Below are 22,832 nucleotides of genomic sequence, written 5' to 3'. Positions count from 1 at the left end.
CTGTGTGGCCCTTGGTGCTCTCCTGACAGATGCTCTCCTGTCGTCCCCAGACCAGTAGAGATGTGGGGCAGCACCACTGGGTCTCTGGTCTGCAGGAGGCTATGGGGATGCAGGCTGCCAAGCCTGTGCTCTGCTGGGATGCTTGGCCCTATTAGGAACACCATCTCCATCCTATTTGCAGATCATCCCTCTGGGAGGGCTGAGCACCTTTAGCTGAGGCAGCAAATGCGTGACATGTCCTACCCCCTCCAGCCAGCTCTGGGGAGCTCTGGCTTTGCCCAGCTCAGGGTTCCTGAGCACACAGCACAGCCCCCTGATAATAAAAGAGCTTATTTAGGTCCTAGAGGAGATGGGGGGCTTGGGAGCATCAGGTCACTCTGGGCTGTTTGGGGATTTACCAAGCTTTCAAATGGTTTGAGAACCATGATGGCGATTCCCTGCCTGGTGCTGTGTCCCCCAGTGGGAGATGAAAACCGGGATGGACGCAGCAGCTCCAGCCCAGGCTCGGGCAAAGCCAGCGGATTTTGCCCCTGGGCTGGGGTTCTCTCCCAAGGCTGGGCAGGAGGATTTCGACAGTGACTGCTGTGGGGCTGCCGAGGAGCCTTGTGCCTGCCTGGGATGCTGCGGGATGAGCAGAGGATCCGTAACTCCTGCGTGCTCGGAAAGCAAAGCATCCTCCCCGTGCTGTTGTCACTGCCCCTGCCCAGCCTGGGCACCAGTGCCCAGGTCAGCCGAGACCGCGGGGTCCTCTGCGGATGCCTTCACCTCCTCAGCCGGCAAATCCGGGCCGGGGGACGCGGCTGCGCTCAAGGACACCCCTTCCCCTGCCTTCCCCACACCGCAGCAGGGGCTTCTGCAAGGGGAGAGGAGCGGGTGTGGGGTGCACCGTGCCCCACATCACCGCGGGGCGAGCAGCGCTGGGACCCGCAGCACCTCTTCCCCTGCATCCCTCCCTTCTCCGCAGCCCGGGCCCGGCGGGGACTCGTCTCCCGGTGCGCGGGGAAGCGATGAGGTCATGCTGCTTAATATAGCGATTTCATCACAGCCCTTCTCCCCAGCAACACGGCCCGGCTGTCGCCGGCTCCCGGCGCTGGCAGAGCCACCGGTCGGCCCCCCCGAGCCGAGCCGAGCCGAGCCGAGCCGGGGTGCCCGGCTCCCGCGGTGCTGTGTCCCAAGGGCAGGCATGGGGGGGACGCGGTGGCACAACCGGGCCGTGCCTGGAGCCACAGTGCCGCCCTCCGGGCACGGCGGCCCGGAGGAGGGAGATGCTGGCCGCAGCCCCCCCAGCCCAGATTGGAGCGGCACACTGGATCCGTCACGTCCCCAACACCCCCGTGCCATTCCAGCCGTGAATTGCAGAGCAGCGGTGGGAAGTGGGTTTTCCCTCCTCCCCATCCTGTTCGTGCCCGTTCTCCTAAAAAATAAGCTTTTTCTTCCCTTTTTCTCACCCACAAGAGGCTTTCTCTCTGCCCTCTTTTGCAAGCAGGAGCCCTACAGGTCTGCAAAACAAAATCTTTTTCTCCCTAAACAAACAATAGAGAGTCTAGTGAAGAGCCCCAGCCCCACACCTGCATCCCTCTTGGCAGCATCACGCTGGGGTACTGGGGGAATTGAGCAAGCTTGCATGGAGGCAGGACCTTACGGAGCCGTAAGAAGGCTGGAGGCAGTAATCCATCCCTGCTGTGCCTGGTTACATGGCTCGTCTGATAGCAGCACCCCCAAACTCTCTTCCCTCCTGGGATATGGGGAATGATGTGGCTCTGGGACTTACCCGTCAGAAGAGCTTGCTTCAGCTCAGCATCCCCCAGCGAGCTGGGCCCGGGTCTGTAGAGCACCTCGCTGTCGAGACCTGAGGAGCAGCCAGGAGAGAGGGGTCAGTCCTGAGCCCCACATCCTCCCCTCCAACACAATGGAAGCGGGCAGGGACTCAGACCAGCCCCTTCCCTCACCCTGCCTAGGGTACCGGGTGTGTGGGGAGAGGTTTGGCTTTAGTGATGCCCTTGGGGCATCTCCGAACACGGACAGAGCGGGTGGCTGAGTGTGTGTACCCATATAGGAGCCATGGAAGGTCACCACGGCTGCCCATACCTTGTTTTTCCAGTGCCTCGATGAGCCTGGCCACAGTTGGCAGTGCCTGCTCCGGAAGAGTGGGGTGCTCAGTGAGATCTGCCTGCCCAGGGAGCCCTGTGATGGAAAGATGCAGAGAAGGGGCTTGGAAACTCCTGCCTGCAGGAATTCCAGCCTCTTTCCTCAGCTGCACCAGGACAAGATCAAGCTGCTGCTTTGGCACAGCCACAGCCAACACTTGGGCTCATGTGTGTCCAATTTTGGAGAACTTCTCCCTTATTTTATCCTCTTTTTGCAGTAAGAGTCACTGCTGGGGGCTGAGCTGCTTGCTGAGCTGCAGAGATCTGCCCTAACCCATGCCCTCCCCATGGGGAACATCCCACCCTGAGCATGGCCAAAACCCCTCCCGCACCCCTCCTCCTATAGCACCGAGGCTGCCTCTCTCATCACCCACAGCCACCAGGCAGGAGCTGGGGGGCCAGACCCATACCCACCACAGACAAGGCTCCCTGCAGCACTAACCCGCTTGGATTCTCTGGTGTCTGCAACAGGGTTAAGCACAAGCCCAGGGAGGCTCCCTATCACCCCAGCTGATAAACCCTTCCTGTGCAGGTTATACCCAACGGAGACCCTGGCAGTGCAGTGCTGGATTGAACCCCCCCCCCCCCCCTTACAGGTCCTGAGCCCCTCAGGAAGGCAGCAGGCAGGGAAGAGCTGGCAGGGGCTGCCATCGGCTGCAGCACATCAGAGCTGCATGCGACTGCCGGGGTACGGACGGCATCTGGAAATGCTGATGTGCCAAGAGCCCTTTCCCTGTTTTATGTGGCAAGTGGGTCTGTTCAGCTGGAAATACATAAAACCCCTCATAGCTAATTAAATAAAGCCTGAATGTGAGCTTTTCCCCCAGCGACGCACACTCCAGAGCAGTCAACTCCCTTGTTAAATTCATTCTGTCTTTGGCTTTTGCTATGGGGCAGAAGGCAGGGAGCTCATGTATGAAGCCAAGAAACCCGTAACAATTTAAGGAATGAAAAAGGCAAAGTTAAAAAGGGACTTTGGATAAAAAAATAAAATAGCCTTCGACCCTTTGCAAAACCACAACCTGGCTGCAGTGCATCCAGGCTCTGATCTTTGCCATGGTGATGATGCCCTGGAGCTGCCTGGAGAGCAGGGAGGGATGCAAACCTCTGCTCACCACTGACCGATGCAAACCCAGCAAGAGGGTCCCCTCCGCTGCCCAGTGGGGATGTGTGGACGCCTTGGGTGGGAAAAGGGAAGATTTCAGGTTTTAAAGCAAAGTGCGTGGTTGGGAACCCATGGAAAACGTCCTCATTGCATGGGTGGGTTTTTAATTGGGGAAAATCGGGCTTTGGCCTCCAAGCTGACAGGGAAAAGGTGCTGACTGCAAAAATGGCTGTTTCTCCTTACTATTAACAGCAGGAATGGTCCCAAGCTCACGCTGGAGCTTTAGCCCATCCTGTCCCTGCAGAATGCCAGGCTGGAACCCAGCATCCTGATGCACCACTTTCTCCAGTCCTGGGTGAAGTGGAGGTGGTGCCACCCAGGACACTCAGGCAGGGGCAAAACATCTGAACCCCTTGGAAGGCTGCTGGGACTTGGACGCACTGCAGAGACAGTTCTAGGATGTTATTTAATGCAACTAAAGACCATTCCTCCTTGCAGAGCCAGCCCTGGCTCCAGGGCACGGCTGGGTGATGCAGGGTCTCTCCCATTCAGGGCTCCCCCCATAGCTTCATCCTTCTCAGGGTCCCTGGGTGGCACAAGGGCTTGGTAGGCACTAACGGCATGCAAGGCAGCACATTGCCGTTGCAGAAGAGTAATCGTTTGGGATGGCCAAAGAACCACATCCCTCAAAACCTCCATCCGGGAATGGAAAAAATATGGGGAGAATTTTCCAATACTATAGAAAAATGAAAAAAATTCCCTTTTCTGACAAGAGGATGCTGAGGTTTTCACTCTAAGGAAAACCTCACTGGGCAGGAGGTTTGGGTTTAGGCACACATAAACCGGTGCACGCTGCTTTGCTGCTGCAGAAAGATGCGGTTGTGGGCCGCAAGTGTCCCTGCTAGGGCGTCTGCACACCCTGGACAGCAGGGCCGGACACAAGGCCGTGGCCAGAGCATGTCCTGCAGATGGCAGCACCCGCCTCGACCTGCCCCAAACCCTGGGTCTGGTGGAGTTTTCCTATTAATAAAAAGGGGGGAAAAAATCAATCTCAGTTTTACACTTTTTCGGGGGTAACCCTGGCCCCAGGCACACGCAGCCTGCACCTCATACATGGGCCAGGCTGTGCTTTGCTGCTGAGATTGTGCCTCGGTCTGTGGGGTATCAAACACCCCTGGGTACATCTCACAGCCCCTCGGGGAGGAGCCCATAAGCACCCTCTGCATGGGGCAGGCATGACGCAACGGTGATGGGCTGCAGGGATGGTAGCGAGAAGGCGGCTTCACGCTTCTCCTTGGCAAATGGGGCTGGAGAGCCCTTGCGTCTGCTCCTCTCTGACCCGAGTTCTCCACACTGCAGCACCAAGTTTGGTAGGGTTTGGCATGCCAAACAGCCAGGGGCAGAGGGTTCCTCATGCACCACTGAGCTTGACTGGGAAGGCGGCTCAAGCCCCTTGTCTACCAGGGTAAGCACCCCAAAAATGCGGCCTGCTCCCTGCTGCAAAGGCAACACAGAGCTGCTCACAGAGCCTCACCAGCACTGCTGGGACTGTGGGTGCCTTGGTGCACTCAGAGCATCGGTCTGGGAGGAACACCCGTGTTGCAGTGAGGGGATGCAGAGAGCGGTCCCAGCATCTTCCTTGTGCTGTTGGAGGGGTCCGAACTGCCAGCCCCACATGACAGCCCCACATGTGGTGATGGAAGGTGTCAGGGAAGGAGCTGCCCCTGCCAGCTGAGTCCTGCTGTGTTTAGCCCAGGGCGAAGTGGTCCTCACCCTCTTAAATCACGGTGGCAAAGAGACCTTGAACCGTATTTTGGAGGGAGATGGACTCCTCCTCAGCGGGTGCTCCTCTAAACCCTGGTCCAAGGTACCTCTGATGCACAGCCAGCATCAGAGGTAAGCCTCTCCAGTTACACATCTGTGCCTTGGTCCCACTCTGGTTGAGGTGGGTGTCTGAGGCACCAGACCACGAGCTGGGCAGGTTCGGGGCTGCTGTGTCTAAAGGTGATGCTGCTCTCTCAAGCCCCATGCGCACACGGAGCCATTCCTCCTCCGTCACATCCCAGAGAAAGAAAGCACCATGGCTTGGTGTAACTGGGAGGGGGCTTTCTTTGGGGTTTTGGTTGATTTTCAGCTCGGGTACATTATGCAACTGCTGTGAAATTCCTCCCAGCCCCAGCGCACTTGGCTGCGGTGCGTGGCGAGGGCAGAGCTGACTGCAAGATCCCAGCAGAGAAATGGCCGGAGGTCCCCATGCCAGAAGGGCCCTGCTGAATCCCCCCCCTCCCCAGCACTGCACCGCAGCCCCCAGGGATGGAGAAGCCTCCCAAGAACCAACCCCATTGCTTGCTGAGATCATTCCCTGTCCCAGCGTGCACGCAGTGACAGTGAGCCCAGGAGCTGGCTGGGGGCCAGCGCTTGCCCGGGCACTGAGAGCAGCCGGATTCGGGTGCCGCAGTGATGGGGAGAAGAGCAGTTGGGAAAAGAGATTCCCGAGGGCCACCATGGGGCTTTCTGCTCCTTGCTGGGGGGCCAAAGGGCTCCTGCATCTTCTCCTGTGCTCTCACAGACACAGACCCCCTTGGACACAGCCAGCCTGGGATACTGGTGAGGAGCAATCCCTGCAGTATGTTTGTCTGCAGGGGGTAGCGATACCCTGGGTACCCCCTGCCCCTTCTGCAGCTGCCTCGATGCACCAGGGCAGATAAGTCCCAGGGCAGCTCCTTCTGAGGCTGGATCCCCATCCTCAGGGTGGGTCCCCACCAAATGCAAGCGCCCACCCTGGCTCCATGCTACCCCCACCACCCTGCATTGAGCACCCACCCATAGGATCCCACCTTCCTGCTCCCCTAGCACTCACCCCATGGCGCAGAGGTCCCAGCGGGTGGCGGGGGCAAGGGCCGTGGCCTGGCCTTGGTGGTGGAGGTGACGATGCGCGTAGGACCCAGGTACTCCACGTAGGTGCCGGGGAAGTCTCCGCGCTCTTTGGTGCGCTCGTTGAGGCCGTGGAGCCAACCCTGGGGGCTGCGCTCGTCCCCGTCCTTGTAGCTGGGGCTGCTGAGCAGCCCGGCCCTGCTGACCGTCAGCACGTCCCCGGGGCACAGCGCCAGGTCCTCCTCCCGGTCCTTCTGGTACTCGTAGAGTGCCCGGTACTGCAGCCCGTCCGAGGAGGCCATGGTGATGCTGTGTGGTGTGGGTCACGCTGCCTGGATCCAACCAGGCATTAAGGCCTGGGGTGCTCACACAGAGCAGGTATGGCAGTGCTGGGGCAACACGGTGTGGATGGGGGTGCTCCTTTCCTTGCACACACAGGATAGGAACGCCAGTGTTGGAAAACCTCCGTGTTGGAGAGCGGCTCCTGACACCTCCAGCCCTGGAATGGCTGCAGAGCCAATTCAGTACCCAGGGCTCAGCAGCGTTGGCTCAGGTGTGGGTAAGGAGCCTTTTCATCGCCAGGGCAAACAGAGGGGAACAAGAGGGGCTAATTGGGGTCCAAATGTGCCATCCTCTTCTCAGCCTGGTCTCATCTGCATGGTGCTGGGACCTCCCTCTCTCTGCCAGAGAGAAAGGCAGTGTCTTAGCGACCAAACTGCTGCCTAATCCCCAGCCCACCACCTTATCCCCCATCCCAGCCTCCGGACACCGGGGAGAGCCCAGTGGCTTGCTCAGCTCCCGCTTCCCGGGGATCTCCCGCCAGCAGGGCTCGGCCGCTGCACGCAAGGAAAGTACCGGCAAGAGTCTGGAAAGTAGGGCAAGAGATCACACCACGGGCTTTTAAAATAGACATATGGGCTGAGAAACCGCCCGCCGCACGCAGCTCCCCTCCGGCAGCCCCAGCCTGGCACTGCTGCACGGAGCCGGCGGATGGAGACGTAGGATTTTGGGGTGGGTTTGGGGTTTTTCCTCCCTCTTTTTTTTGGTGCATTTATAGATATTCCTCCATGAGATACATCTTCCCCGGAGGGGGGGAGGTGGAGGGGGGGGGGGGGGGGATGCTGTGCTGCTGCCAACCCGCTGTCCTCCCGCTCCCCGCAGGACCCCGGGGAAGGGGGATGGATGGAGGGATGCTGCCGAGCATCGGCAGCGGGGCCGCCCGTGCGCCCATCCATCCCTCCACCCACCGCCTCCCAGAGCCTTCCCGCTGCCCCCTCCAGCCTTACCGGGCGCGGCGGCTCCCGCGGCGGGAGCGGAGAACGGGAGCGGAGCCCCGGCCCCGCCGAGCCGCTCTCCGGCGGTGATGTCAGCGTCCCTCCTCCCCGGTAGCCCCGCAGCGCGGCGGGGTGGGGGGGGGGGGGGGAGCCCGGCTACCGGGGAGGGGGGGAATGGAAGGAGGAGGTGGATGATTTCATCCCCAGATGCAGCATCTGCTCCCAAATTGCCTCCTCTGTGGTTGGAGAACCACAGCTGGGGGGGGCTCCATCCGTCCTTAGGGATGCTAAATGGGACCAGCACACCATAAACCTCCCCCCTCCATAGCGGGCAGCTCTCCCTGCCCACCCACAGAGGACCCCATCCCTTAGCCGGGCTAGAAAACACACACAGGACAAGGCAGGAGCTGTCATGGAGAATCCCAGCCCAAGAATCCCTCACTCTCATCCTGAACATTTAAATGGTCCTTAGACCCAGGGTATGGACTGGGTACCACATAAAGCAGCACAAGGTGATGCTGCAGGAGCTCCCGCATCCTTAAACGTTAACAAAGCAACAGCGAAATTTTAGTGGGGCAGAGAACTTGGAGGGGGCTGGCAGGGTTCATGTGGAAGGGGCCAAGCTCAGCCACAGCAGGGACACACACAAAGCCAGCCTGTGACAACAGCAGCACGGTCACAAGCAACAAGGGCATCAGTTCTCAGCTCACTTCCAGCCCAGGGACACCCATGCTGGGAATGTCTCTGCCCTGAGGTGGTTTGTGCTCCAGTGAGTCTCAGCAGAGCCAGTTACAATGGGGCATGGACAAGATGTCCCAATATCTGGCTGCTTGTGAGGCACAAAGAGGTTGATGGGGTGTCCCCAGAGGTGCAGAGGTGGTTTTAGGTTTCTTTTAATCCTTGCTCCTCACACTGACTTCTCCAAATTGGCAGCTGCTCCTTGTCTTTGCTGTGGGTTGGGCATCCTAAAAATAGATGGTACCTGAAACGTGGCCTTTGGGAAACGCACACTGGCACGAGGTTCAAGGGAAAACCCGAGGTGCTGAGTAAGGCTGAGGAAGCTGAGACCCAGAGGCCAGCAGAGCAACACAGGAGCTATACAAGCCCTTCCATCCCATAATTTCAGCAAATCCCCCTCTCCTTTTCCTGCAACACGTGGCCTGGCCATGCAGGCCAGCAGCATCCTGGGGGATCTCACCCCAGATGCATATTGCTGGGCCCCTGCTGCTGGCTTTTGGGGACAAAAAGCGTTTTCTCTCCCTTGTCCCTTACCTGCTGGCACCGTGCTGCCAGGACAGGGTCAGAGCTGGCTGCAAACAGCCAAACACTGCCCATCCCCGACTCTGCTTCCCTGCCTGGGGCTGTCCCCATCATGTCCCTATGCCCCAGAAGAGGATTAGAGCTTGGGAAGCTGGTGGGTGCATCACCACCTGATATTACCACCCACCTTATGATCAATCCCAAAACCAGGCCAGGAATTAACACAGTCCCAGGGCTCTGGGGCAGGGCAGCACCACGCATGACATCCATCATCTCCCTTCCCAGGCTCCTGAATGAAATCACTCCTTCCTAGCAGCAGACATCTTCCACTCCTAATGTACCTCAGGGTCCCCAAAGCCAAAGGCACCATCTCCCGCTGGACCCAAGTCCTGTTGCCCCCTCATTCACCCCAGATGGGGCTGAGCATCACCCCAGCATGGCCAGCTCCTGCCCCACGGCCCCTTCTTGTTGCTGGCCTCTAACCATCCCCAGAGCACCCCTTACTCCCCACTCCAGGTTCACTGCAGCAGCATCCTCATTCCCCAAACTCCCCCACCCTGAGCTGCCCCCCCTATCCCATTTCACCCCTACACTGCTAACTTAACCCCCTACCTCACTCCAGCCCGGAGGTGGTGCATCCCTCAGGATGAGCAGAGAACCCTCAGGAAGCACCCTATGAGGGAGTAAAAGGTGCTTCAGCCCTTCAGTGCTATTTATTGAGCACGCAGAGGAGCTGCCTGTCAGGCCCTGATTAGCTACAGATCCTTCCTCGTTTGCTTAATGAGCAGCACTCATCGCAGTGAGAGCTTTGCCTGGTTTTGACTTGCCTGGTCTCTGCTTTTCTGAGGTGTGCAGGAGGAGGCATCTTGCATCCCACATTCCGTATCCTGGGCTGCGTCAACAGGAGCGTGACCAGCAGGTCGAAGGAGGTGATCCTGCCCCTCTACTCTGCTCTTGTGAGACCTCACCTGGAGCATTGTGTGCAGTTCTGGTGTCCTCAACATAAAAAGGACATGGAACAAGTCCAGAGGAGGGCCACGAGGATGATCAGGGGACTGGAGCACCTCCCGTATGAAGACAGGCTGAGGAAGTTGGGGCTGTTCAGCCTGGAGAAGAGAAGGCTGCGTGGAGACCTCATAGCAGCCTTCCAGTACCTGAAGGGGGCCTATAGGGATGCTGGGGAGGGACTCTTCATTAGGGACCGTAGTGACAGCACAAGGGGTAACGGGCTAAAACTTAAACAGGGGAAGTTTAGATTGGATCTAAGGAGGAAATTCTTTCCTGTTAGGGTGGTGAGGCACTGGAATGGGTTGCCCAGGGAGGTTGTGAGTGCTCCATCCCTGGTGGTGTTCAAGGCCAGGTTGGACAGAGCCTTGGATGCCAGGATTTAGTGTGAGGTGTCCCTGCCTATGGCAGGGGGTTTGGAACTGGATGATCTTGAGGTCCTTTCCAACCCTAACTATTCTATGATTCTATAATTCTCCTTCAAGCCTCCCTTTGCTCATTGTCCATCTAGCCCAGGATGGGGCTATGGGGGGAGAATGACATGTCTCCTTGCTGGGGTCCCTGTGCTCTGCTGCCATTCTCTCCTGGCTGGAGGGACAGCCCTTGGTGGGAGCATCTCCAGGGGCTGCCCAGTGCATCCCAGCCAGCCCCAAGATGTGTTGGTCGCACTCACCCCCTGCTTCCCGGGATGTTAGCCACATGGCTGTGAATAAACGGAGCATAAATAGAGTTGTTAATGTGCCGGGCTGGAGTAAGTGAGGTTGTGAAGCCCTTCCCAGCTGGAGAAATCACAGAAACAATGTTTGATTTCAGCTGACATTTCACAGTCGGCTTTTTCGGTTTCATCTCTGCTTCCCCCCTCCGGAGAGGGCCAAGCTTTGCTTTCTCTTCTCTTTAGGAGCAGCAAAACTCCCTCCCTCTTGGTTTTCTCTCAGGGTGCCCAGGAGTGAGCTCTGGCCTCTGTGGGTTTTGATTGAGGAAGAGCCAAGTGCTTCTTCAAACAACTTCCCATCGCGGTGCCCACGGGCAGCCAGGAGCTGCTGGCTCCTACATCCCTGCTCTGCCACCACTGCCACAGTGCCTGCCTGGACTGGGGTACCCCCACCTGGGGATGCTGGAAACAAAACCAGGGAACATAAGGAAAGCTTTGGGGCACTGCCTGGGGCTGGCACTGGGGCTCTTCCCCTCTGCAGGGTTGAAGCTTCACAATGGGGAAGATGCCAGGAGTGGGTGCTGGCAGAGAGACTGCGGTGCCTACGGGCAGGGCAACCTGTATGGCACTGGGTACCAATGGCCCCTCAATGCCACCTCCCTGGGCAGTGGGCATCAGCACACCCTAGCACTGCACCCTGACCAGAGCCAGCTCCCACCCCTCAAACCATGGAGGGAAAAGGTCCTATCGACTGGGTGAGGCAATGGAGAAGGCTTTGCAGCCCTGCTCTCACTTGCAGCAGCCCCCAGAGCATCAGTGCTCGGCATGCGGTTGTCCTGGTGTGACCCCGCAACACAGCCCTCTGCATTCCCCAACCCATCCCACTTGGCTTTACAGCAGCTGGTGCCGCGACATGGCCCTTGCTAATGAATTTGGGAGGGATTTTCTGGCCTGGACACATGTGAGAATCAAGGAAATGTTATCCTGGAGGGGTGCGGGCAGGCAGCCAGTGGCAGGGCAGGCACTGGGGGAATCTCTGCAGGGGGTACATGCACAGGAAGAAGCTCAGCTCCATGCACAGGCAGGGAGATGTCACTGAGCCCCTCTTTAGTTGCGTCATTAATGCACAGCTAGAAACAGCACCGTGATTAAAATCAGCTACGTAAGGCACAGGGCTGGATCCTTGCCCTGAGGGGCTCACACTGTGGGATGCACCGCTGGGACATACTTGCAGCTCCCACTTATCACCCCTGTATTTACACCCGATGGCACAAGTCATGGTGCTAGATGGGTCAGATCCTGTGTTTTGGACTCAGGCTGTGGTTTTGCACACAGCCATGGAAATGGGGAGTATTCCCCCAATGCGGGAGCTGCAGCACACGGAAATCAGTGTGGTCCCACTGCCCAGTCCTTCCAGGGGAAGAGGAATGAGGCAGGGAGCAGAGCTGGCAGCTTTTCCATGAAGAAGAACCTGGGGAGGGGTGCTTGGTGCAGATCCTGACACCAGACATGTGCCCAGCATGGGTTAGCAGCTGGGATGGGGACAGAGGACTTTGGGGTGACCGATTACAGCCACTTTCCTGCCCTCAGCCACCCAGAGCCAGGCCTGCTGGGGAGGAGCCGTGCTACCCCTGTCCTGGTGAAAAGCATCCCTGTGCTCCAGTAAGGGGGATGCTGAGGGTCCAGCCAGGCTGCATGCAGGGATGGGAGCAATGGGGAGGTGGCAGGGCCCTGCCAGGCAGGAGGGACATGGGAATGTCACCAGGCTCGTCCTGCTGTGGTCAGGCCAAGCCTTCCCGAAGAGCCAGAAAATCCAGCCCTGGCTCCCTAATGGGGCTCAGATGGGTGATGCTGGGGAGTGACCAAACCCCAGGCTGCAGTGCTGAGTGCTGAAGAGGTGAGTGGAGCAGCCCGCAGCTGATCCTTTGAGCTTCCTTGTGTCTGGGAATGACTGGGAATGAAGGTTACTACTTAGGTATTTGCCTCAAAACATTTTTGAGGTGGGGGATCGTGTGCCGGCTGGGATGGGGCAATTTCTGGGAGAGGGTCAATATGATGGGGGTCTTGTTTTGCACGGAAGGGTAACAGCCCCTTTTGGGAGAGGAATAAAGGCTGAGCCCCTCACTCTGAGCAGCTTCATGGCAACAGAGGATGCACAACTACTGCAGGGAAGGGCTGAGGGGGAAAGGGTTAAAGCTGCCGGCTCCAGCACAAGTTGCACTAACACTCAGGGTGCCTGGGAGGGTTGAAGGCTTCCCCAGATACCACTGGGCTTTGGCTGGAGCCCAATGGGGCTGACTTCATCCTGCTGAAATGTATCATTATGGCCAGGCAGGGAATTCGCTGTGGGGTTTCAGGGGAACTGGGTGCAGGGTGGAGCGTGCTGAGCATTCAGGCCCTGCATTTGCTGGCTGCTGTTGCAGGATGAGGGCTCCCCACCCTCCTGCATCACTCCTTGGTTTGATGACAAGCTGAAGGGACACACTGTGGGTGCTGGGGAGGGGTCCAACAGGAGCTCCTGCGCAAAGACACATTGGATGAGCAAGAACCACTGCCACGGTCAGGCCTGGGGATGCAGCATCCCTGCTTGGCTCTCTGTTGCAGCCCTGTTTAACCAGCCCTGTTTCAAAGTGTCTTTCCAAAGAGGATCACTTTTGGCAGCCCTTAGGCAATGGCAGGTCTCTGCTGACCTGCTCCAGCGCTGCATCTGTTACGGCTGTCACTGTCCTCTCCTGCTGTCATCCTGCTGTGTCCCTGCCAGCGAAAACCTGCCTCCCTGCGCAACAGTTAGTGATGGCCCGTACAACTTCGGGTTTTCCTTTGCAAACTGGCTCTGCGCCCTCCTCTGCCTGCTCCTGGTTTTGCCCAGGGGGCTGGAGATTGAAGTTTTGGAGGTCCCTGCCCTAGTAGTCCCAAGCTGTGGGGCCAGCAATGCACGCACAGCATCACCCCGGAAAGATGGGGTGACACAGTCGTGGTCCTGCAGGAAGGGATGGCAGAGAGGGGCCAACCCATGGGGCTGCCCATGGCCAGAAAACCCCAAGCCCAGTGCCCAGCACTGCTGCTGAGTGCCTGTGCAGGAGGGCAGTGGGGTGGTACCCCCACCATGGCTGCAGCATCTGCCATGGGGGGAAGATCCCCTTCTCCTCCCCCAGATAGGTACAATTGCCCACCAAAGTCATAGGATCGCAGAATGGTTCGGGTTGGAAGGGACCTTAAAGCTCACCCAGTTCCAACCCCCTGCCACGGGCAGGGGCACCTTCCACTGGAGCAGCTTGCTCCAAGCCCCTGTGTCCAACCTGGCCTTGAGCACTGCCAGGGATGGGGCAGCCACAGCTCCTCTGGGTGACCTGTGCCAGCGCCTCAGCACCCTCATAGTAAAGAATTTCTTCCTAATATCCAGTCTAAATCTCCCCTCTTTCAGTTTAAAGCCATTCCCTTTTGTCATTCCAATACGTGCCCTTGTATAAAGTCCCTCTCCAGCTTTCTTGCATCCCCCTCAGGCACTGGAAGGGGGCTACAGCCCCATCCCAAGGGTCACGGGGCTGCCAGGTTGGGTCTCAGCGAAGACGCAGGGAGGGGTACTTGTCCTCGAGTGTTGTCAGCTCACAGCAGCACTGGGACGGGAAGATCATATCCCCAACCCCACCGCCGAGAGGCCGCGGTGATGGGCGCGGAGCAGCATCCAGCCTCACTAGCTGCACGCCCCGGGTCGGGCCGCTCCGGCGGCAGAGGGCAGCAGGCACCAGGTACCCAGGGACACGAGTGGCTTCATCCCCCCTCCTTCTCCCTCCCTCCCTCCAGGGGGTGGCCCCGTCGGGGCCGGGCTGGACGGGGCGGGGGGGATCCAGCGGCGGAGGCGGCCCCGGGGCCGTGCCCGCTTAAAAGGCGTCAATGCGGTCGGGACGGGGCGCTAGGACCGGTCTGCGTTCAGGTAAGCTCGGCTCGGCCACTGGGGAGTGCGCCCCTGGGTTCCCCCTCCTCTGCCCCTCGGGGGACTGGCCCGGAGGGGGACTGTGGTTGGGGATCCCCTCTGATCACGTCTCTGCTCTCCGCAGGTGCAAAGATGGGGTGCTTCACCTTTATCAAGGTCATGATGATCCTCTTCAACCTGGCCATATTCGTAAGTGCGCCCCAGATGATGCTTCTGCCCCGGGGGAACTCGACCCTGGAGGCTTCCTGCCCCTCGTAAAACTGGGATGAAAGGCTGGGGACCGAGGGAATGGGTCCTGGGGAACACCCTGAGCCGGGCATGGGGCTGGGGAAGCCGTCCCCTGTGGGGTCTCCTGCCCCTCCATGTCCCCATCTGTGGGGGACTGAGGAGGGGATATAGGTCCCTGCGGGACCTGTGCTCCTGGGACCCCGGTGGCGTGCGAGGTCTGGGCTCTGGCACCAAGCTGAGGACTAAAGCCATTGGGCTTGCAGGGGTCTTGCTACATTGGTGTGTCCAGTGCTGGCCAAAGCCCAGGGGACCACGCTGGGCTCAGGGGATGGTGGCTGCTGCATCAGCGACCCATGTCCTTCCTTGTGCTGAAGCTCTGGTGAGGGGTGCAGCGTGCCCCAGAGCAGGGGGGTTTGCTGGGTCCCTGCCTGTAGGGGAGCAGCCCGTGTGTGTTACAGTGACCTGCAATGCTGGGGGTCTCCCAGTATCCGAACTCCTTTCCAGTGTTGGGATATTGGGGGCATATACAGCCTCTGCTCCCGCCCAGGGCTAAAAGGTGGTGGGGCTCTAAGAACTACCCTGGCTACTCAAGAGCGATGGAGCCAACAGGAAGGGGCTGTGGTGGGATAAAGCTGCGGGAAAGGGGGGCTGCAGAGCCTCCAGGCTCACCCTGGTGGGACACTGCTGCCTTAATGCTCCTCCCAGGGCTTGGGGAAGGTGGAGCGGGTGGAGGGCAGGGCTGGGGCAGGCTGGAAGCAGCCCTGAGCTGACCTTGCCAGGAGCATGCGAGCCTCTGGGGCTCGCTCGATCCGCCGCTTCCCTGTGTAAGTGGGTGTCTTCCCTGGATGGAATCTGTGGCAGTGTAATGGTGGCCAATGTGAGCTGGACATGTGGGTCCCTCTGGGGGCAGGGGCTGGCCGGTGACACGGCTGGCTTGGCTGCCTTGAGTAAGGGGAACTGTGACACCACAGCTGGGAATGTGCTGGTGATGGGGTGTGTTTGAGGGTACTGCCCCATCCGGACACCCTGAGCTGCCTTCAGTGGCCATAAAGTATTGATTTGGTACAGCAAGAACTTGCAAAGGGGAGAAGCAGCTGTGCCAGGGCTTTCCCCCCATCACACATCTCTGCCCGCCTGGGAGCTGACATTGTCTTCCTCCTCCCAGCTCAGTGGTGGGACCCTGCTAGGAGTTGGCATCTGGGTCACAGTGGATGGACAGTCGTTCCTGGATATATTTGGGGCAATCTCCTCCAGCATCCTGCAGGTTGTGAATGTGAGCTACTTCCTCATCGTCATCGGTGCCATCCTGCTGGTGATTGGCTTCCTTGGGTGCTACGGAGCACAGAAGGAGAGCAAATGCCTCCTGATGATGGTATGGACCTGACTTGTCTCACAAGCCTCACTTGAGCTTGGCCTCTGGTGGGGGAGATCTGAGGGACAGATTGTTCCGTGGAGATGTGCTCCATGGATGTTCCCATGTGGCAGAAGGCTGGGTGGCCCTTGGAAAGGCAGTGCTGGACCTAAAGTCTGCCCAGGAAGCAGAAGCTGGTGCTGAGCAGAGGTCTCCTTTGGAGCATATCCAGAGAGATCAGCCCCATGGGGAGGGCTGGAGGATCCCAAGGTTGTGCTGCCCATGCCCTGCGGCAGAGCTGAAGGCAATGAGACAGGGACTGAGCCCTGAGGTGGTGTCCTGTGGCCTCGGGAAGCCTGTATTGCCCTGACCTCCCTCCCCTTGCTGTATTCCAGTTCTTCGCAGTGGTGCTGATCATCTTCATTGCTGAAGTTGCTGCGGCCGTGGTGGCTCTGGTCTACACGGGTGTTGTGAGTACCATATCTGAGGCTTGCATTGGGCTAACCTGGGACCCATTCCTACCCCTTGGGAAAACAGGAGGCGCTGGGGCTGGTGCTGCTGCCCACGGGAGGGGGAAGCTGAGAGGTGGGCTCTGCTGCTGGAGGAAGGGATGCTGGACCCTGTTGGCACCAGCCATGTGGGCAAGGTGGGGCGGCCTGGCTGGGGTGAGGATGGAGTGAACAGGGATTCCCATTGCCCTGAAGAAATGAGCGTTACGGTCCAAGTTCTGCCCTCTTCTTTCTTTCAAATGCCTTAAGCTAGTACCAGCCTTGACACCTCTCCACCTCTGATGGTAGGAGCCACATAGGAGAGGAAATCCCTAATGCTTCATGCGCAAACTCACCCCCTTATTAAGCACCTGAGAAACCACCTGGGGAGAAAGGTGACTGCCTCATTAGGCACTGGAGAAGTCAACTGCAGAGCAAACACCATTCCTGGCTCCCTCAGTTGTGCTGCTTATCAGATGACTCACTGGTCGTAAGTGGCCATTAAGTACTGGTTAGTGGGGAAGGGGCCAAGCTACCCTCAAGCCGGAGGGATGTGGTGTGACGTGCTCCTGGCCATGCTGGGCCTGGTTGGTCTTCTCCCAGTAGCTTGAGACCAGTATGGGGGATCTTATCTCTGTGATGCTCACCAGAACCTTCTCTGATGGTGTCTCTCTGCCTCTCCTTCCAGGCAGGGACACTGCTGACGGCTGTGGTGACCCCTCTCCTGAAGGATAAGTACGGGGTGGATAAGAGCTTCACACACATTTGGAATGTCACCATGACAGAGGTGTGCTGAGCCCTGGGGCCCCCATCTCTGAGCCAGAACGCTCCCAGCATGGTTCAGTGGTGCAAACCTGGGCTTTGGGATGGGCAATCCCCATTCCGGGATGGGAATGGGGACATCATCATGATCCTGCATGTGCTGAGCTGTCCCCTCCCATCAGCTTCCCAGGTGCCTGGCACCTACCCGCTTGGGATCCAGTGGTCCCATGGCTGGGGGGAGAGCTGTGTATGCTTGAGTATGGGTAAAATCCTTGTCCCAGGAAGGGAATTGAACACCAGGGTTGAGCTGGGTAACCCCCTCCATGGGGCAGCGGTGTCCAGACCTGGACACCAAGAGGGAGACCTGCGGGATGCTCTCCCCATCCTTTCCTCTCTCTCCCTCTTAGGTCCATTGCTGTGGCCTGAATAACTACACAGACTTCAACGACTCCGTCTGGTATAAGGACCACGGAACCTACCCCGAGCCCTGCTGTAATGGCACACAGCCCTGCACCTACACGGCAGCTGCAGAAAGCAATGTCACGGTATGGGTGCATCAACAGCTCTTCTCTTCTGGCAGAACTTGGTTTAGGGGTGTGCTTTGGCATGGGGCAGGAGACCTCCCATGTAGCTCCAGCCCCAGCTTGGGACATAGTGGTCCCATGGGCCTTAAGTCCAGGGGGATGCCTGGTGGAGGCAAGCAAAGATGCTGCCATTGCTCGGGTCCTAAGGGGAGCTCTGTGGCAGGGCGGCATGCCTGGAGCTGAGCATGAATCCAGGCACCACTCTGGTTTTCTGTGTGATTTCCCTGCCTGTTCCCCTCCTTTCTGCCCCCAGTACTGTGGTTTGGCCTGGGAAGTGGCTGAGTTGCCCCCTGAGACCATCTCCATCTCCATACTGGAGAACTGTACCTCCCTTCCTGGGGCTGCTGTGCCCCAGCAGCTGGGGGATCACCACCTCTTGCTCACCCTCACCTGTGTGTTTGCCTCCTGCAGGGTTGTTTCAATCAGATCTTGGAGGAAATCAGGACCCATGCAGGTGTGGTGGGTGGCGTGGCTGCTGGCATCGCTGCCTTGGAGGTGAGTGCCTGAGCATCATTGCGCTCCTTCGCCTCGTACCACTGGGTGAGTGGTGACGCAGGGACCAGCCTGGGTGACAAGGGGCTGGTGCAGCCCCATGGCCCACCATCCGTCCCATGGTGGCTACTGAGCCTCCTTCCATTGGTACACCCAGCTCCTCCTCCTTGAGCGTGCTGGGGATGGATGCTACAGGCTGCGACCCAAGCCTGTGCTGGGTGGAGGGATGAGACAACGCACACTTATGGGTGCCGACTTTCTTCTTGCCACCCCAGATTGCAGCCATGGTGGTTGCCATGTACCTGTACTGCCATCTGGACCAGAAATGACCCCACAAAGCAGGAGATGATCTGCCCCCCCATCGTGCCGGGGTGCTCCCGTGGTGTGCCGTGCTCTCCGGGGGACCCCATCGCTCCCTGGGCCTGATGCTGTCTTGTGCACTGTGATTTTGTAGCTGTGTTTTGATCTACTGAGCTGGGATCTGTAGAGTTTGTGTATATTTTTGTACTGTTATGGGACACTGAGTCTGTACATAGCGATTTGGGGCGGGTTTTGAAGGGGGGGAAGCTGCTTGGTCTGTTTAGCTGATGCTGGAGGGAGATAAAGCAGCACAGGGGCTGATCAGGGCTGCTGATCTGGCAGTGGCGCAGCGATGCCTTGATAAACCCTTGCAGGCAGGTGCTGTGCCTTTCCCATGCTGTCCCCACTGTGTCCCTACGTGGGGGCTGCTCCGTGCCCCCCTCATCGCTCCATTGAATCATTGTAGGTGGTAACTACACTTCCTATGGGGATGTATCTACTCCTACGCACGTTTTCTGCCAGCCCTGACCAACGCTGTCACCTAAATGAGGCACTGGCTGCTCTGTGCCCCTGCCCTGGCATGAAGACAGCCCTGTTGGTCCTTGTCCCTGCGGTGGCCGGGGCTGCCCCCCTGTCCCATCATGGCTGAGCCCTCTCCGTGCTGTAAAGAAAACCAATTAAATTGTTCATCTTGGATAAAACCTGGAGCCGAACCTAGTGCTGCTTCAATGAGCGGCCTGTGCCTGGGCAGCACCGCGGGGTGCGGGGCTGCTTTGCCTTCCCCATCCCCAGGAGCCCCATGCAGGCAGCACGGCGCTGCCCGCAGCCTCCTCACCTGCGCCGGTGCTTGGAAACCAGCAGCCCCGTGTTTGCACAACAGCCGGGAGTGGCGGGGGCTACCGCGAGCCTTGCAAAACAGCCCTGCCCTCCGCAACAGCCGCTGCTTGCTCAGCAACGTGGCTTTAGGGGCTGGGCAACAGCCGGGCTTGAAAGGCAGGGCTGGGTATGGGGGGTTTGGCCTGGTGTCCGTGTCCCCAGGAGCACCAAATGGGGTGGTACCCCCCGAACCCGCCAACTCCATCCCCGAGCGTCTCCATCCTCCAGCATTGTCCCACTGTAATGCACCCACGTCCTTCTATGGGGGGTGATGGGTGGGTTTCCAGCCACCCTCTTCCCCAGCATCACTCCCTCGTTGCCTTTGGCATCACCACACCTTGAGCATCCCCTTGTGCCTCAGTTTCCCCATTTCATAGAATCACAGAACAGTTTGGGTTGGAAAAGACCTTAAGGCTCATCCAGTTCCAACCCCCCTGCCACGGGCAGGGACACCTCACACTAAACCATGTCACGCAAGGCTCTGTCCAACCTGGCCTTGAACACTGCCAGGGATGGAGCATTCACAACCTCCCTGGGCAGCCCATTCCAGTGCTATTTAGTGCCACCCTAACGGTAAAGAACTTCCTCCTTATCTCCAATCTAAACTTCCCCTGTTTAAGTTTTAACCAGTTATCCCTTGTCCTGTCACTACAGCCCCTGATGAAGGGTCCCTTTCCGGGGTCTTGCTCATTTCAAGCACGAGGTGGTTTGGGGTGGCAGCTCTGCTTCACCCCCTTTCTGCCATGAGGTTCCCCACCTCCCTGCTGTGGGGCAGAGCGCTGTGGGGCGGTGGCAGTTAAGGACGAGGCGATAGGCTGTGGGGCAGGAGCCCAGTGTGCAAACATTTTCCCCATGCACTGCCTTGCTCCAGCACCCCCTTATCAGCTCCTGCACTGGGTACGGGGCTGCACCGGGGCACGGCTGTGGTTCTTCAGGGTCCAGCACGTCGGTGGCACCATCCAGCGCCCATTCCGGGGCAGTGGGGTGGCAGCAGGACAGGCGTGGGCGCCTGCTCCCCACCCCGGGGTGACTCAGCCCTGGGGACATGGGTTCTGGCCCTGCCCCATGGCGAGGTGCGTGGGGAAACTGCTATAAAACGGCTTTCTCTTCCTCTTCCTCCTCGCTGGACACGTGAAGAACCCGGTTCCGACCATAACAGTGACCTCATGGGTGATGTCAAGCCCTTTAATCCTCCTTTCCCTCTCTGGGTACGCAGGAGCCCGGTGCTGCCCAAAGCCTTTCCTGGTTTGGTGGCCAGGAGCTGGTTGTCACCGAGCCATGCACCGCTGGGCACCTCTGGCCTGGCCTCATCCCTCTCTGCTCCTGTATGGGGCTGCCTTGCCAAGCGGGGTCCTGGCAACCACCCTGTGCCATCACCCCAGCAGGGTGCAGTGGGATCGGGGTGATTCCCGGCTCCGGGCTTCACACCTCTTCCCGGCCGTGGGGTTTCCCCGCTCAGGGCAGGCCGTTTCTGTGGCACTGGCTGCAACCACAAGCTTGGTTCCTCCCCTCCACCTGCTAGGGAAACCTGAAGGACCAGTTTCTCCTCCCGGATGCAATTCCTCCCCATCACCCTTCCTGCCTCCCAGCTCTCCTGGCAGCCCAAAGGGCAGCAGTGGGGCACTGGGGGGTAAGCCTAGATGGTGCAGCCTCCCCCGTGCTTCCAATGTGCCACTTCCCTCCTCTTCCCACTGCTCGAGCACTTCCAGAGCTGTCGGGATCCACAGAGGACCCCCATCGCAGCTGGTCCCGCACCAGCCCCAGGATGCACCCCAGCCCACCACCCCAGGTGGATGCCACCAGGCACCTCTGCCCCTTATAACCCTTAGATTGCCTGATCCCCCAGACTGGCACCCCAAAAAGCTGATCATTGCGCCACTGGAGCCCAAAGCCAAACAGTTCCCCGGGGCACATGGTAGCAAACTCAAGCTTCCTTATTGCCCCCCCGGAAGTTGTCCTTGGGCTTGAAGCGCCCCGCATGGCAGGGTGTGTGTGCTGGGATGGGGGGTTACTCTTTTTCACCCATAACACAGGGTTGGGGACAGCAGGGGGGTAAAGGCTCCCTGTATGGGGCTGCAGGCAAGCGAGCAGCACCCTGCCTCCTGCCAGAGCCTGGGCTGCTGCTGTCTCCTTCCATGCACCCCCTTGTGCACCCCAGTCCATGGGTTGTGCCTTGCCCCATTCCACCACGGGCAATAGCCCCCTGTGAGGGTGACAACCAGCCTGGCCTTTGGAATGGGGAGAGCTGGTGGGGGTGAAGGGAAGGGTGGCTGAGCCCTTCTCTTGGGTAGGGTTTGCCCCTATCTTGGCTGAGGAGGTGATGAGGATGGGGTGGAGAGACCCGGTTGTGTGTGGGGTGGCTGGGAGCAGAGGTGGGGTCACTCTTAGGGTTGGCTCAGCGCTGGCCCTTGTGAGCTGGGATTTGTTTTGTGTAGGGAAATGGGTGCATGCAGACCCCAGAGCCACTGGAACAGGGTGGCATCTCCAGCCTCATCCCATCTGCTGCGGCCCCACGAATCCACATGTGATGAGGACCAGCCCAATGCCACCACACTGCCCACCCTGCAGCAGCCTTGGAACACCTCTCTACTGGAAACAGCCTCTTTAGGAGCCCATGTGGAGAATTCCCACCTGCTTGGAGAGTGGGATGGCTCAAGGACAAGCTGTTCCCTCGGAAGCAATAAGGAAGGGACTGGTGTGTGTGCTGGAGGCCGGGTGGATCCGGATCCCCCATCAGCTTCTTGCAGGGCAGCATCCCCATGGGCACAGGGTGGGGAAAATGAGGAGCTGGAGCTCTACAGGGAAGGCAGATACATGCAGAGCTGCCTTTCTGCCCCCAGCAGCCCCATGGGGTGCCTGTGCCCCCATTGCTCTGCCACGATGGGTGCCATGCACCAGCCAAAGCCCCCGGGGGATTTACAGGGTGTGTTTGCCACCAGCATTGCCTGTTCTGGGGCACAATGGGCGAGCATTGTGATTTAGGACAGGAGCTGCCCTCTCCCTCCTGGGAATTGGTGTTGGTTGGGGCGACAAGGTTATCACGAGAGGGAGGAGGAATCACAGCTCTTTGGGTTTGTGCTGATAAAGGGAGTGAATGGGAAGCAGAAGCCAACTCATTCATCACGAGCTGCCCAAGGAGTGCCCGCTGGGTGGGATTTTCCCCCAGCCACCATAACAGCCTGGCCGTGACGTTCCTGGATCCGGCAGGAGAGGACATCCTCGAAGGGCATGGGCTGGCCTGGGGGAAGAAGGGAGGCACTGCACCCTTTCCCCAGCACCGCCTTCCTCCCTGGCTTCCCTTCTCCTCCTCCTCCCTGAGATAAACCACCCTGGGTGCCCACCCAGCCCCAAGGATGTTTCTGGGCAGCTCCGTGTCCCGGTTATTTATCGGGTTATCGGAGGTGTCGGAAGGGCTCTTGGATAGCAGCAGGCAGGAGCTGACATTGAACGTGAGGGGTTAATCATTAACGTGGTGCCAAGCAGGACACGGCGTAATAACC

The 22,832-nt window shown here is 59.0% G+C and overlaps 1 protein-coding gene across 1 annotated transcript; it reads left to right on the top strand.

Annotated features, from left to right (window-relative positions):
• Positions 1-14,211: 14,211 nt before the first annotated feature.
• TSPAN1 (tetraspanin 1) lies at positions 14,212-19,157 on the top strand. Its single transcript, XM_065673447.1, has 8 exons — positions 14,212-14,251; positions 14,376-14,440; positions 15,645-15,851; positions 16,226-16,300; positions 17,007-17,105; positions 17,488-17,625; positions 18,076-18,159; positions 18,432-19,157. Exons 1-8 carry the CDS (start codon positions 14,212-14,214, stop codon positions 18,483-18,485), a joined length of 762 nt encoding a protein of 253 aa, XP_065529519.1. The 3' UTR covers positions 18,486-19,157.
• The last annotated feature ends 3,675 nt before the right edge of the window (positions 19,158-22,832 follow it).

This window comes from Lathamus discolor, chromosome 3, assembly GCF_037157495.1.
Source record: "Lathamus discolor isolate bLatDis1 chromosome 3, bLatDis1.hap1, whole genome shotgun sequence".
NCBI lineage: Eukaryota > Metazoa > Chordata > Aves > Psittaciformes > Psittacidae > Lathamus > Lathamus discolor.
Note: the sequence above shows the minus strand (reverse complement) of the source record. Positions and strands in the feature narration are given on the sequence as shown.

Bases quoted from the DNA above. Each gene is read 5' to 3' on its own strand.
- TSPAN1 (XM_065673447.1), top strand. From the start codon at position 14,212: ATGCGGTCGGGACGGGGCGCTAGGACCGGTCTGCGTTCAG. The intron at 14,252-14,375 runs GTAAGCTCGGCT...TGCTCTCCGCAG, and splicing joins TAGGACCGGTCTGCGTTCAG to GTGCAAAGATGGGGTGCTTC. The intron at 15,852-16,225 runs GTATGGACCTGA...GCTGTATTCCAG, and splicing joins GCAAATGCCTCCTGATGATG to TTCTTCGCAGTGGTGCTGAT.